The following is a 15,852-nucleotide window of genomic DNA, read 5'->3' as shown; positions in this document are numbered from 1 at the left end:
TTACCACCATTACCAGCTTCACCCATTTTCCCGTCCCGGCCGAGCCCGATGGTGCAGCATCCCCACTCTAAGAGCTAATGTGAGCGGTGAAACCCTTCCACCGGCCTTGTCCAGCCTCAGCCACGGCCATCTTTTGTCAACCTCAGGTTTACAGGCGCTTTTCTGAAGCTGCTTTGCAAGCACATCCTTAAACTGTATGGTAAATCAACGCAAAACAAGCTTCTCCGAACGTGCTTTTATTCACACTTCACATAGGATTGAGGAAATGTCCGTTGCCACAGTTGAATAAATAGTGTTGTTATTTTGGATTTATTGAGATGGAGCAGTTCTCTTGGGGTTAAGGAGCTGGTGAAGCTTATGGGAGGCTAAAGCATCCATCACACCACCACCTCTTGGTATCACCATGGCCTCATTTACTTAAAAAAAGCATTCACTTTTTTTTTCTTCTGCCTCTGAACTAGTATAACCTATCCAGCCACCTCTAGGTCCTGCCAAGCCCTCAAGCTGTTAACTAGTGATTAGATCAGAGGTGAAGAGGTAAGATAATTCTGCCTAATCTTACCTAAAAAGGTCCTCTTTTGATTTATTTTCCCCTGCCCCTTTTGAGTCTCCCCAAACTCTCAAGATCATTTGAATATCTTCCTCCAGATTTTAGATTTCAGAGTCTAGATTAGATCTAGACCAACTGGGGCCAGAAGGAACTAGACATGAACATCGGGGAAAGTGTTTACTGGGGTTTCACACGGTGCAGAAGGCAGGGCCTGCAGGGTGAGACACAAATCCAGGGCATTATCTGGCAGGCTCAGAGAGAGAGCAGGGTTAAAAGCCAATGATGTCACAATTGCATTACACAGTGTAAGAATTTAAAACTGCATTTTCTATTCTCTTCCCCTGTTCATCTCCGTAAGACTTCTTACCATAAGACTTCTTACCTGATGGTGCGCCATCTAACTAGTTTTCCTTTTCTTTTTGTTTATCTTTTCCCATTAGAATGTATGTTCTAAACAGACAATTTTTTGTCTCTTTTGTTCACTGCTATATTCCCGTGCCTCAACAGTGCCAGGTAGATAGTAAAAACTCAAAGATAGGTAGATAGATGATAGATAGATAGATAGATAGATAGATAGATAGATTTAATTTCAGAGAGGAAGGGAGAGGGAGAGAGAGATAGAAACATCAATGATGAGAGAGAATCATTGATTGGCTGACTCCTGCACATCCCACACTGGGGATCAAACCCACAACCTGGGCACATTCCGTGACCGGGAACCGAACCATGACCTCCTAGTTCATAGATTGATGTTCAACCACTGAACCACACCAGCTGGGCAAAACTCAAATATTTATTGAATGGATGAATAAAGAAGGTATATGTTGCACCTAACACCACTCACTCACTTTCTTGTTACTTTAATACAAAGTATCTAGTTTTGCATTTGAACAAAATACCCTATTCTATTTTAAGGGCTACCAATAGAGATCCACTGAAATCCATTCTTCAGGAAGTTACCAGCAAATACTGATGTAACATCTGTCTCAATATAACATTATCAAGGTCATCGTTAGCAACATCAGCCTTCCTCATACCTTGTAGAAGCTTTGGGCTTTTGGAGCAACACAGTACAAATTATAGGTACATGTTTAATGAGAAACATGTTTTGTTGTTATTATTGCTGTTTCCTTCCCAACTATTCAGGGTCATCAAAACAGTAGACATTCAAAATGCTAAATATTGGTGTTACTGATTACAGCCTGCCTTCAGCCATCTCATTCTGAATTGAGTCATGTGGTCTGACCAGAGGCTGAGCTTCTCTTGTGGTTTTCCATAAGTAGGTGACAGGTAGACGTGTTTGAATGGTTAAGGCCATTGGCTTTGACCTGGCTTTGAATTCTGACTCTGAGGCTCACTAGCTGTGCAAACTTGAGTGAGTTACTTAACTTCTTTGAACTCATTTCATCATTGTCTGTCGAATGATTTGCCTACTCAACTCACAGTATTGTAAGTTAACTGAGATGTGTTTGGCAATTGTGGCTGATGCCTAGTTAGCGCTCAAAAATTGGTAATCACCATTCTGGGACAGCAAAACAAAGCCGTAAATACTTTAGGTTCCTCAAGTATTTTTATGAAGCACAAAAATAGCTAAATTGTTTTCTGCGGTTCTATCCACTGTGACTCAGGTTCCAAGGCGCTTGTTATGTGCCAGGCACCGCGCTAGGCAGTGATGCTGCGGGGGCCATGAGAAACAGTCCTTCCCAGAGACTCACAGTCTTGTGGGGTAAATGGCCAAGTAAAGAGTCACTCGCTGTGACGGCGCCAGGACACCGTTCAGCCTTCTGTCCTTCCACCTACTTGCAAAATCCATGTTTAAGCAACAGTACGGGCACTCGGAGGGACAGACTTGCATCCTTTGGTGTCACTTAACTATTTGTGCCTTACTTTGTTCATGTATAAAATGAGGTAGCGACTTGGTGTCCTCCTTTATAAAAAGGAAATAGTCAACCCCAACTCACAGGGTATTAGAAAGCTGAATGTCTGCCCTTCACATGGTAACACAGTAAAAGCTCAAGACCTGCCAGCTTCTTCCTAATTTTCAGCCAACAGCACAGCCGTCTAACATTCAGAAAGACGGAAGGAAAGAGCACTAGAATTTACTCTTAGGGAAAAGAAGCAAGATGCCTAACAGTGTATAGCATGCTATCGTTTGTATTTAAAAGGGTGGGTGTTGCCTGACCGGTTTGGCTCAGTGGATAGAGCGTCGGCCTGCGGACTGAAGGGTCCTGGGTTCGATTCCAGTCAAGGGCATGTACCTTGGTTGCGGGCACATACCCAGTGGGGAGTGTGCAAGAGGCAGCTGATCGATGTTTCTCTCTCATCGATGTTTCTAACTCTCTATCCCTCTCCCTTCCTCTCTGTAAAAAAAAAAATCAATAAAATATATTTTAAAAAGTAAATAAATAAAAGGGTGGGTGAAGATACAGATTTGCTTTCTTCACCTTTGCACTTGCCACGAAAAGCTCCTAACAGTTACCTACATGTATGTAGAGGGAGAGACTGGTGGGTGGAGAGGGGTCAGTATAGAAGAAACTTTATAGTGTATTGTATATACTTTTGAAAAAGATGTGTGGGCATGCATGTGTATATGAACATATATATGACATGTGAATATATTTTTTAAATGTTTAATTAAAATACATACTTTTTTTCTAAAGAAAAAAAATGGGGTAATGAGCTGGCCTAGAAGCTGAGATGGTAAATTAGCTGTGTAAAAACCAGTCCTGTAAAGATAGGGCCAAGGAAGAAGAGGCCCAGCTCAGTGCCTCAGCATTCAAAATTGCTCAACAGAAGTTCTGGGGAATGACTACGCTACAGGGAGCACTTTAAAAATCCCACGGGGGCCCTTCCCTGCCTGAAAACTTTCACTGAATCCCCATTGGTCTTAAGACAAAGCCTCCTTGCCCTAGCTGGTTTGGCTCAGTGGATAGAGCGTCGCCCTGCGGACCGAAGGGTCCCAGGTTTGATTCCAGTCAAGGGCACATGCCTAGGGTTGTGGGCTTGATTCCCAATAGGGGGCATGCAGGAGGTAGCCAATCAATGATTCTCTCTCATCATTGATGTTTCTATCTCTCTCTCTCCCTCTCTCTTCCTCTCTGAAATCAATAAAAAATATATTTTAAAAAAAAAAGACAAAGCCTCCATTCTTTAGTTCGATATTACAGCTTCTCCACACTCTGACTCCCATGCATCTTCCCCATTTTATCTCCCTCTTATCCCAGTACAAGCCCTTGGCTCTAGCCAACTTGGCTTAACCACACTCAAAACACCTTCTATTCAGACACACTTCTGAGCCTCCACCACTTCAGGTGGCCGAGGCAGCCTGTGAAGGGGAGAGGTGAGAGGGGATCCAATCTCAGTTTCTTCTGCTCGACAAGCCAGTACTGCAGTGCGTCATGGGCTGGGCTGGGAGGAGGGTTCTGTGATTGGTCCGCCCAGAAGGAGGTCTTACTGTGCATTTGCCTCACACCATTCTTCTCCTGCCTTCAATGACCTCTTTACCACTCCAAACCCCTGTCTGACTTTGGGCTTCTTCATAAAACCTCCCCAAACCACTGTAAGTCCATAGTGATTCCCTCCCCTCTTAAATTCATGCAATTCATTTGCCATCTAATTATAGCATGATAGTATTGTGTTGTTTGGGTTTGTTTGGGATTGCTATTTAATTTGTTTTTTTTTACTTTATGTGAGTATGTCCTAAGCCCCAAATAGCTTGTAAGCTCATGGAAGACAGGATAAACATTTTTTTTAGCCCTCCAGGTTTCCCAGGATAGTGCCACATACACAGCAGGTGATCAGTAAACATTTGTGGGACAAATCATGTGTACAAATAACATCTCAAGTCAGTCTTGCTTCCTGGGAAGTTTGCTGGTAAAGTAGGAGAGATCAGGAAGGAAATAAGCTTCAACAATTTGACTTGGCACAAAGGTGTCTTACATGAAAATATCTGAAGGGTCTGAAGAGACCACCAAGACCACATCAGTGTCTTGATTTTTAGCTTCTTTTCTCTGCTTCTAGATATCATGGAAATGGGTTTCCTTTCCAGCCAGGGTCTCCAGATTCTAGCAATTGCTTCGTTTCCTTATCGAGTACCTACTATCATAAATTTTTAAACTTTATCCATTTATCAGGATGGGCTTGGTCATCCATTGGCTGGTATTTCCTCTTGCCATCTAAAGGGCAGAGTCCTGCATTATCAACTGATGCCTGATGCCATAGGTGCCAGAGTAAGATGTTTGCCACAAAGTTATTTTGGGAAATATGCTTCTGTGCCTTTATTCAGTGTTGCAACAGCCAGGAGTTTTTCTCCTGTCTGGGCTTTGTCTGACCTTAAAAACTGCCAAGGGCAGATGTAGTCCACTGTTCTAGAATATTACCACTGGCCAGATTGCTTTTCCTTTCAGTGGCCACCTGGCTGAGTACCTCGACCTTCATGAGGCAGCATCTTTACAGGATCTGCTGATCCTGCAATTGCCCTTGGGGTCATCAATTGCTGCTTTAAGCAATAACAAAGCCTACAGCCTTGATTTTTATTATTTCCAGTCTGCGTTCCCCTTTGTAAAGGAATTATGCACATTTCAAATATTTTGACCAAATGTAGGGAGAAGGCTTTGAATTTTGCAGACCAACTGAAGTGAAGCCCCAAAAATGAACAAAATCTAATATGAGCTGGATATTTGGTTTCAAATACATTTTCTGCTAATGACCCCTATGAATAAAATTCAATCGTGTATTTTGTACCATATTCTCAGTTTCTAGTACCTCATCTTACCATCCCCTCTAACCACAGCCAAGATGCTATCTCCTGGCTCTTCTTTTCTCAGAAGCTTAGGTTTTTATCCGTCAAAATTTGCCTTCTTTACCTGATAGACTCTTCGCAGGAAGGGACGATCTGAAGACCCAAGGCGGTCTAGAGCCCTTTTGGGGAACAGTAATGAGGTAAGAATTTGAAGCAGGTTCTGCAGCTGCATTGCAATGTGACTGGAATGAGTAATCGTTTTTCCATTCTGTACAGCATCTTTCTCCACCTACCAAATGGCGGACCGTGCCCTCTCTGCCTCATGGTGAAAATATATCGTCAGACACATCCAGAAAAATTCATAAAGCACCTCGCAGAGTGGGCCTACTCCACCCTGTGGTTTGCAGGTTTCATTGGAGTCACAGGTGGAAACGCATCGGAGAAAAGACGAGGGCTCCGGAAATGATGGGAAAGAGAGTCCACCTGCTGAGAGCAAAAAGAGACGTCTATCGTTAGAGCCCGGAATCCGCCGACCCTAAAACACTCACGTCGTCATGAAGGAAGCTAATTCGCAGGCCCCCCTCCCACTGCAGTCTCGGTGGTGGGCGGGGCTTGGCGCTTGGCCACGCCCCTTTGCGGTTGCTCTCCTTCCCCGCCCCCCCAGGGGCGTGGCGTGAAGAACGCGAAGGGACAATTCTTGCGCCTGCGTCCTGCGTCGCTGGGCACCTCGACGCGCCGCCGCCCGCCCGAGGGCCCTCTGTGCGCCTGCGCACTCGCGCTCCCGCCCTCTCGCTGTGCCCGGCCGAGTCCGTCAGTCTGTCGGAGCCCGTCCTCGCAGCAGCAGCAGCGAAAGGACTTCGCAGAGCCCCCCTGTCCTATCATTTTCTTTCCCCTCCCTCTCTCCCGCCCCACATCTCTCTTCACCCCTCTCTCGCCCTTGCGCAGCCATGGCGGACCTGTCGGCGGCCACTCAGTCCCCGTCAGTCTCCTCGACGTCCTCCGGGGCCGAGCCCTCCGCGCCCGGCGGGGCCGGGAGCCCGGGAGCCTGCCCCGCCCTGGGGACGAAGAGCTGCGGCTCCTCCTGTGCGGGTGAGGCGCCGGGGGACCCGCCCTCGGAGCGGGTGTCGGGGGGCCTCGGGGCAGGCAGAGCGCCCTCCCTCCCGGCGGCTGCAGCCCGGGGCCGGCGTCGGGAACCGGGCGGAGGGGGAAGGGAGTGCCGGTCGCGCGGGCGGTGAGGAAATAACGGGGCGTGAGGAAACAGGCTGCGGCGGGGAGCCGTCCCCGGGAGTGGGCGTGGGCCGCGGCCCGGCGGGGGGCCCCCAGCTCGGGGAGCAGCCCCCGAACCGGGCGGCTCGGAAGGAGTGAGGGTCGGGCGGACGGACGGGCGGGCTGGTCCTCGGAGCGGGGATCTGGGACGGCTTTCGGGGGATGGCGGCGGAAGGGCTGCAGTGCAGGTTTGCAGCAGGTGTTGCACCATCAGACATTCCTGGTGGTCATCCAAACGAAAAAAAAATATTTTTTTTTTTGGTTACCCGTGTGGGGAGGACGAGGAAGTGTAGTGGACACGTCGGAGCCGTGTTCTACCCCGTTTTTACCTGCCTTTGCTTTGCCGTCGCCGGACTCGCTAAATGCCCGGATTGTCGGAGGCTCCGAGGCGGAGGGAGGCGTGATGAGTGCGGGCAGCGCAGGGAAGGTTGGGGGTGGGGGGGGAGCTGCCGATGGTCCAAGATGGATCCGGGGCTGCATCTGCAGCGCCGCCCGCTCCTCCGGGCGCGGGTGGGGGAGGGGCCGCGCCGGCAGCCGCCCGTGTTCTAGAAGGTGATCCACGGAGTCGGGCCCGGCCAGCCGCGGATTTTGATGTCATGCTTTTTCTGTTGGGCTGCTGTTGATGGCGGTGTAACAAAAGGGGGTGTTTACCGCAGAAAAGGGGGAGGGGGAGGCAGTCAGACAAAGCTGGTGGGACCCCCCTCTTCCCTGGCCGTGAAAGGCGGGCAGGGATGCTGCAGCCGCTTTTGGTTTCCATTGTATGCGCGTCTGCCCGCCCGCCCGTCCGTCGGTGGGAGCTGGCTGGCAAGCTCCCCCAGGGCGGAGATCTGCAGTGCAGGCGTCTTCTGCAGGAGGGAAAAACGCACCCGAGCAGGTGGCAAAGGAGCTCAGTCTTCGGAGGGGGGGGGGGGGGGGAGGAAATATATATATATATATATACATACACACACACACACACACTCTGAGTGGCCAGATTATTATGACCGGCCAGATTATTATTACCACCCCATCAGTACTTCATTGACACTTCCAAAAATACTGAATATTGAGAACTTCCTAAGCAAATACTCTCAAGGTTTTATTATTATTATTTGCATAACTAATTCACTTCATTGTACCTATGGGGTGGTCATAATAATCTGGCCAGTCATAATAAATCTGGTCACTCAGTGTGTGTGTGTGTGTGTGTATATATATATACACACACACACAGATGATGTTGCTCTCTATTTAGTTAGTTAAAGGATTTTGGGGAGATTTAAAAATGCTTTCTTGTCTCCTTTGCCAGAATCTTGGGTTGATGGTTATAAAGAACTTAGCAGTTCTGATCTTGGCTTTAAGTATATCCTCTGCGTGTTTCTCAGCCGTGGATTTCCCACGTAAGAGTTCTGGTGCCCTGTTGGATTTCCCCAGTGTGGTGGTGACCATTTCAGTAGAAGCAGTAGCAGAGGAAGCTTCTGCAAGGTCAAGATCGGCTGTCCAGCGGAAGGAATGAGGCAGCAAATTTAGAGCCCTCGTTCCCTTTACACCACCAAGCATTTCTGCTCCCAATTTTGTGTTCTGGGCAAAGGTCCAGGTGAGCAGCAGCTTCCCTGTGACTTAGCAACTCCATTAGCCAAAGCGAATCGCTTATCATTGCTTACTGGTCTCCATCGCTGGCCCTTTTGTGCATATCTTTTGATTTTTCTTGATTTAAAATGTTCTACTCACCTGAAAGATAAACTAGATAGATTCCCTATCTTGAATTCCTATCCGTTGGAAATGTGTATTGATACTGGAAATCATTAATACAAGTTTGGTGGCCCCTGTAAGATACTGTCATGCATAGTTATCATTTCATTGCAGAAGCTTTTCCCTGTTGCAGAATGTTTTCTCCATCTCTCAGAGGAAATGTCTCAGGCTTCTGCACCGAGAAAATAAGATGGATTTTGTTATTCCAAAATGTAACTCATTTAAAACAAATACTAAGAAAAACCTTCCTTGATAGTTTAAAAATCTACGTGTGTTGATGTCAACCTTCACATTATTTCACCAAGCTCCTCTTGGTTTTAGAGACTTTCAAAAAACAAGAGTAAACGGTCACTTGGTGTCCTTTAGAAAACAGTTTTGTCTTGTCTGACCTGTGGAGTAACGATTTTAGAAATACTAGTTTCTACCTAAAGGTAGAGAACGAGTGATGGCACTCTCGGGTCCAGTGCCTCGGATGCAGTGCAGCTGGCAATGGAGTATGCGTGCAGGAGGTCAGGGGCCACACTTGGCTTCCCAGATTCCTGCCTTTGGAGGAAATTGAAGATTTCAAGGCAGAAATTTGAAGTTGAGGTGAAAGATTTACATATTTAGTGTACTTTTCAGGGTGAGAGTTGTATTATTGCTGTGAAAATCATGATGCCAAAATAAAGCTGCATTTCTTGTATCTGTTCTTGGAAATTAGCTCAAAGCAAAAACAGCTTGGACAACTTTTCTTTTTTTAAGTTTATGCTTTAAATCTTTCTTCATGCATGAAACTTAGTTGTTCTATGTACTTTTTATGGCATCATTTTCACACTTGGTTCTAACAAGTCAATCAAATGTAAGTATATAATTTGTATTTTCAGTCTGAACCCTTAAATAAAAAGGAATCTGACTGACTACCTGTTCAACACTAACGTTATCTGTATTGTATTCATGTCACATCATCAGTGGCACTGTAATACAGTGATAAACACAGACTTGAGTCCCAGAGACATCTGGGTTTTAGTCTGACTCATTAATTATATGGCCCAGTGTAAACCCTGAGCCTCAGCAATGTGACCTAGACAAATTTGCCTTGACCCTCAACTCCTTTTATTGAATTACAATACCTAATATTTTGTACATTTGTTTGCATATTACAAACTTTTGCACCTAGGTGCAAAATAGCAATTGAATTACAAGTGAGAAATCATAATCTTCCTCATAGTAAAGGGAGATCTTAATACCTTTTTCTTCTTTCTAAAAGTGAGTTCTTTCAGCTCTTGACCCCTCACATTAATGTCTTAAAGCTGCTACCCCTTTCACTCAGCTGGTCTGTTAAAGAAGTGGTGGTTGGTTCTAGCCAGTTTGGCTCAGTGGATAGAGCGTCAGCCTGCGGACTGAAGGGACCCGGGTTTGATTCCAGTCAAGGGCACATTCTTGGGTTGCAGGCTCCATCCCCAGTAGGGGGGAGGTGCAAGAGGCAGCTGATCAATGATTCTCTCACATCATTGATGTTTCTATCTCTCCCTTCCTATCTCTGAAATCAATAAAAATACTTTTTTTTTTTGAAGTGGTGGTTGGGGGCAGGGAAAGGCAAGATGTTTCATAGATGGCTTGACATGACATCTGTATGCTTAAATATTAGCTACAGCATTCTGACCAGAATAGTGTAGTTATGATACATTATAAAACTCCTATCAGTGGAAGCAAGAGTACAGGAGTCAGCAAGAATGGTCATGTCAATATAGTTTACAAAATGCCTGTTGATTTGGAAGGTTTTTATTCCTCAGGAATGAAAGGTTTCTTATAATGCTGTTCTCTTTTAGGGTCAAATTCACAAGTAATTTAACCCCTCTGATCAAACAAACCAGTTGGTATATATATTTAACAGGCATACCTTAACCTGAAATTGAAATCCAGAGCATCAGTGTTTTTATTTTTTATTATTTTATAGATGGTCTGAAAAGAAAAGAAAACTAATATAATTGCTTTTATTGTATTCTGTGGTGAGGAAATGATATATTCTTCCTGATATAGGAGTCGCCTGTTTAATCCTATGTGTTTCAAGAACTTGTAAAAAAAAAAAAAAAAGAACTTGTAAATTAAGTTTGGTATTGAAGGAACTGGTGACATGTCATTGAAGGGAAAGGGAAAGATAAGGTTTCCAGTTTTGTTTGAGCCAAGAGGTTCTGTAGAAAGGCATTTATTTTTAGACTAGCCATAATCCTAGAATTGATTAACTATGCATATTTTTATAAAGGGATAGAGAGTAGAAGTACTATTTTATTTTTATTTTATTTTATTTTATTTTTTTAAATATATTTTATTGATTTTTTACAGAGAGGAAGGGAGAGAGATAGAGAGTTAGAAACATCGATGAGAGAGAAACATCGACCAGCTGCCTCCTGCACATCTCCTACTGGGGATGTGCCCGCAACTCAGGTACATGCCCTTGACCGGAATCGAACCTGGGACCTTTCAGTCCGCAGGCCGACGCTCTATCCACTGAGCCAAACCGGTTTCGGCACTATTTTATTTTTTTAATATATCTTTATTGATTTCAGAGAGGAAGGGAGAGGGAGAGAGAGTCAGAAACATCAATGATGAGAGAGAATCACTGATCAGCTGCCTCCTACCCGCCCCCTACTGGGGATGGAGCCTACAACCCAGGCATGTGCCTTTGACGAGAATTGACCTGGGGACCCTTCAGTCCACAGGCCAACACTTTATCTACTGAGCCAAACCAGCTAGGGCTAACTATGCATATTTATTGTGTGTACTTAGCTTATAGTTTGTGTTCAAACTTAGCTTATAATTTATTGCCTAAAGCAGTGGTCGGCAAACTGCAGCTTGCGAGCCACATGCGGCTCTTTGGCCCCTCGAGTGTGGCGCTTCCACAAAATACCAGGTGCGGGCGTGCACGTACAGTGCGATTGAAACTTCGTGGCCCATGCGCAGAAGTCGGTATTTTGTGGAAGAGCCACACTCTAGGGGCCAAAGAGCTGCATGTGGCTCGAGAGCTGCAGTTTGCCGACCACTGGCCTAAACTGTACAGACTTGTGGCAAATATGTAAATTTCATAGTAAAACTTTTTAAAGCCCTTTTAGAAAAGGTATGTTAAATAAGTTTATCCATAATTAGTATTGCTTGAGATTGCATCATTGAAGTCTTTTACTACATGTCTACATGTCTTTGACTTGTGTAAGACATGTTACTCTCTGTGATCTTGTACTTTCAGAGAGAATTCCTTTAAATACTGTATAAGATTTGTATTTTACATTATCTGAGGGGGGCGGTTGTCAGCAGGTAGCCCACTTTTGTGGTCTTTTAAATTTTCAAATAAATGTTCTTAATCTGTTTTCTCCCTGTAAAAATTAACTCACTCCTTTTTTCTCCCTGTAAGGACATCATCATAACGTAACCAAGAGGGGACATGTGAGCTTTTTGACATGTTTCTCATTCGCAGCTTGCCCTTGAGGGTATATTGAAGGGTAAACTAATACAAAGCTCTTTTTGTCCTGTTACTTGAAAGCACTTCAACAGTGAGCATTGTCTTCATTTTACATAGGAAGTAGGAATATTTAATTTTTATATCTTACATTTGTGTATTGCTTTATGGTTTACTAGTAAATTGTGCCCATATATTAACTTAATTCAACAAATATTCAAGCAAACATTAAAACTCTTTGTTAGGTGCCTTGGGAGATAGGAAAGTAAATAAAACCCAGATAACCCCTCTAAAGGCTATATTCAATAGAAAGACTTGTGTAATGTTTATCTGTGAGTTAGTCAGGTAGTGATATAAACCCCATTTTACAGATGAGAAATCAGACTCATATGAAATGATATACACAAAGGTTTGTGGCTGTGAAGTTGAGGGTAGGTTAAAACTAAGGGATTGAGGGCATAATTCAATTCTCTTGCAAATATACACAATGCCTCTCTTTAAAATTTGAAATATGATAAAAAGTGGTTCTCTCACCCTCTTGAATTAAGTTATCAGTTTGAACTTTGAGTTAATTTCTGGTCCCATGGTTTCTAAGCCAGGTACCTTTTTGCTCTGCTGTTCTACAGAAACTTCCCTCAGGTTCACCAGTTATTTTCCACATTGTTAAATCCAGTGGTCACTTCTCAGTCCTCATCTTAAATGCTCTTTCAACAGCTTTTGGTAAAATTCATCACTCCCTCCTCTTTGAAATACCTTTTTCAATGTGTCCTCCATGTCTTTAGCTGCTCCTCCTATGTCTCCTTTGCTAGCTGTTTTGTTGTGTTTGTGGTTTTTTGTTGTTATTTTGAGACATAAATTCACATAACATAAAAAACACCATTTAAAAGTGGTTTTTAGTGTATATATACAAGGTTGTCCAACCATCATCACTGTCTTATTCCAGAAAATTTTTATCACCCCAAAAGAAATCCCTTGTCTATTAGCAGTCACTCTCCATTTGTTTCTTCCCCCATCCCTTGGCAAACACTAATCTTTGACTCTAGATTTTCTTCTTGGGATTTTATAATGCTAATTCTTTATCTTCACAACATCTAAAATTTAGAGTGCTCCAGGACTCACTTCGTATAACTTTTTTCTGCCTGTGTTCATTTGTCTCATTTATGACGTCCATCTTGTGGTTTGAAGTACCATTGATGACTTCCAAATCTTTATCTTCAGCCTCCACATCTAATAGGCATCTCAAGCTTACTATTTCTAAACCGAACTCCTGATCTTTCCTTTTAAATCTGTTTCTCTCACAGGCTTTTCCATCTCAATAAATGGTGATTTTATCTATCTCTTTGCCCTAATCAAAAAGCTTGGAGTCATTCTGGACTTTCTTTCCTTCATACAACTGTCAGCAAATCCTACAGATTCTACCTTCAAAATCCATCCATTGTCTGACCAGTGTTCTCAGCTCCCATTGCTACCACCCTGCGCTGTTGGAGCTCTCCTGGATTATCGCAATGCCTCCTAACGTCTCCACACTTTCTCCCTTGCCTCTCTTCAGTCTAGTCTCCGCACAGCAGCTGGTGTAAATCTGTGAAAATTTTAAGTCAGATCCTGTCACTCATGGGCACATGCTCCATTGGCTTCCCATCACAGAGTGAATGCCAGAGTCCTTAGAGGGGTTATGTAGCCCTATATTATCTGGCCCCTACCTCTCCTCCTTGATCATCCAGCTTCAGTCACACCGATCTCCTTACTATTCTTCACACCAAAAATACCCCTCTACTTCAGTCTGATTTGCTGTTCACTCTGCCTAGGGTGCTCTTCTCCCATATATCCTCACAGCTCTTCACTCTCCCTCACCTTCTTTAGGTCTTTGCCTGGCCAAATTATTTAAAGGGCACAAGAGGGGGGGAAAACACACAAATCACCTTATAGGCCTCCTCTGTTTTATTTTTGTTATTACTTGTCATAATCTATCTTATTATATTTGATTTATTTTGTTTGTCTTCCATACCAAAATATAAGTTCCATCAGAGTGAAGATTTTTGCTGTTGTTTTCACTATTCTATCCCTAATGCCTGAACAGGACCTGGCACAAAGCAGGCCTTTGGATCTTTTTGAATGAGAGCAGAAGTTTTAACCATTAAAGAAAATTTTTAATTGATTTTAAAGGAAGGGAGAGGGAGAGAGATAGAAACTTCAACGATCAAGCCTGCAACCCTGGCATGTGCTTTTACCAGGAATTGAAGCACAACCTCCTGTTTCATAGGTCAATCCTCAACCACTGAGCCACACTGGCGGGCCTGCACTTTGCTTTTTAATTTAATGTATCAAGATATATATCAGCATCTATACCTGAACCCCATTCTTTTTCACAACAGCAACTATTCCATAGTTTTCTGTTGATGGTCATTTAGATTATTTCTAGTACTTAACCAGTGCTGTTATGAATATCCTCCTACACGTCTTTGTGCATATATCTGTAGGTTAAATTTCTAGACATTAAAGAGCGTGTGGAGGGTGGGAGGTACCTTTAAATTTTGATACATGTCGCCAAATTTAGAGGAGTATAATTTTAAAAGATGAAGATTTCTCATGTAGTACTATTTTCCCTGTGAATTGCGTTTTGTTTTTTAAGTATTCAGGGTCAACTTTGCATATTTGCCAGCTATGTATGTTTAAATGCTCATATTTTAGTGGCTGACTTCACAAAATGCAGTTTAAAATGGTTAAAAGCAAATATCAGTTAATAATCAGATACTTATTTTTCCTTTCCCACAAAGAGTTGCAGGGGAGCATCCCCTTTCTTGAGGCTGTACTTGCTTAACAATGCTAGGAGTCCCTCTTTTCTTCCTAAGGAGGTGAGACTATTTGACTCTCCTTCCCCTCCTCCCACCTCCCGCCCAAAAAAAAAAAAAAAAAAAAAATGGATTAACTTTTAGAAATGCATCTCAAAATGAAATAAGATTTTGCTGCCAGGTGAGTGAAAACAGTAATTGGAAATAAAGACTTGGGTTTTTCTCTCTTGCTCAAACCCAATGGAATTATGATGCTTGGCCAAAATAAAAGAAAAGTTAAAATTCCTGTGTGAGGTTGTCAAATTCTCACGCTGTATATTTTCTTTCAGATTCCTTTGTTTCTTCCTCTTCCTCTCAGCCTGTATCTCTATTTCCGACCTCACAAGGCAAGTCTGTCATTTTTTTATGTACATTAATAAAAGAAAAATGTTGAGAAAGAGGCTGTAACTGGGGATATATGGCACAAGTTGATTGCCCCCGATCTCTTAAAATAAAAACTAATTACAAGCCAGTTCTTTATACTATTTAGCAGTTTCCAGTGGATTTTCTGTAAAGGTTAATAAAGTAGAATGAGGCTAGGTGGACCCTTTAACATAGCCTAAGCTTGAGTTGTGGTGTTGAGTATTTCTTAAAAATCAAAAACTCGCCTATAGAATTTGGAACAGATAGAATTGTGGTTCAGAAAACCCCACCCCCAGAATGCATTTAACTTACCGATTTGCAGTTATATAACTGCTTTGGAGAGGTATTGGATTGGGGGGGGGGACAGTATAAAAGTGTGCTTCCACTGAACTAGTATACTATCTTAGTTAGAGTTTTTTAGTGTGAACTTCTCTGAGATTTGTCCAAAGAGCTAGGCGAGTTCCAAATAGCCTAGAAACATTGAACAAGTCAGTTGACTTTTTGGCAAGCGAGGCTTGTTTTCCTACAGATTAAGCTGTGGCTTTTTTTTTTTTTTTTAGAATCTGCCAACCAATAAGGAAGGGAACGTGAGTGAGATAGCTTATAGGTTTGTGGAGGTAGTAGCACTGCTAGGAAAGCTGGAGGAGAGTGTTGTGTGCTTTGTTGATTTGCACTAATAATAAAGTGCTGTTTTGTTTGTGCTGTTGTACTTGACATCAAATATAGATCAGTGGAAAACCCTTCTTTTAAAAAAGATAATTAAACTCACTAGATAGGTCTAAGAAAACCTTTGCAGTTTATTGTCCCTGCTGAATTCTAAAGTCTGCATACTGGCTTGTTAGGAAGACTGATCTTATAAGAATAAAAACATAATGAGGTAAAATGAACCCCACAAGATTTTTTTCAGAGTTTAATCTGCTTTGTAAGAAACATGATAGATAAT

At 43.2% G+C, this 15,852-nt stretch overlaps 1 protein-coding gene across 2 annotated transcripts in view; it reads left to right on the top strand.

Moving 5' to 3' along the window:
* Positions 1-6,064: 6,064 nt before the first annotated feature.
* Positions 6,065-15,852, top strand: part of RTN3 (reticulon 3) — a 41,117-nt gene continuing 31,329 nt past the window's right edge. Inside the window, exon 1 of one of the 2 annotated variants that reach the window (XM_006105612.3) lies at positions 6,065-6,380. In XM_006105612.3, coding sequence (XP_006105674.1) covers positions 6,239-6,380 — 142 coding nt within the window. In that variant the 5' untranslated portion in view covers positions 6,065-6,238. The remainder of the gene's footprint in view (positions 6,381-15,852) is intronic. The other variant, XM_023746594.1, reaches the window with a different exon arrangement.

The sequence above is a fragment of the Myotis lucifugus genome, unplaced genomic scaffold (genome assembly GCF_000147115.1).
Source record: "Myotis lucifugus unplaced genomic scaffold, Myoluc2.0 scaffold_703, whole genome shotgun sequence".
NCBI classification, from domain to species: domain Eukaryota; kingdom Metazoa; phylum Chordata; class Mammalia; order Chiroptera; family Vespertilionidae; genus Myotis; species Myotis lucifugus.
Note: the sequence above shows the minus strand (reverse complement) of the source record. Positions and strands in the feature narration are given on the sequence as shown.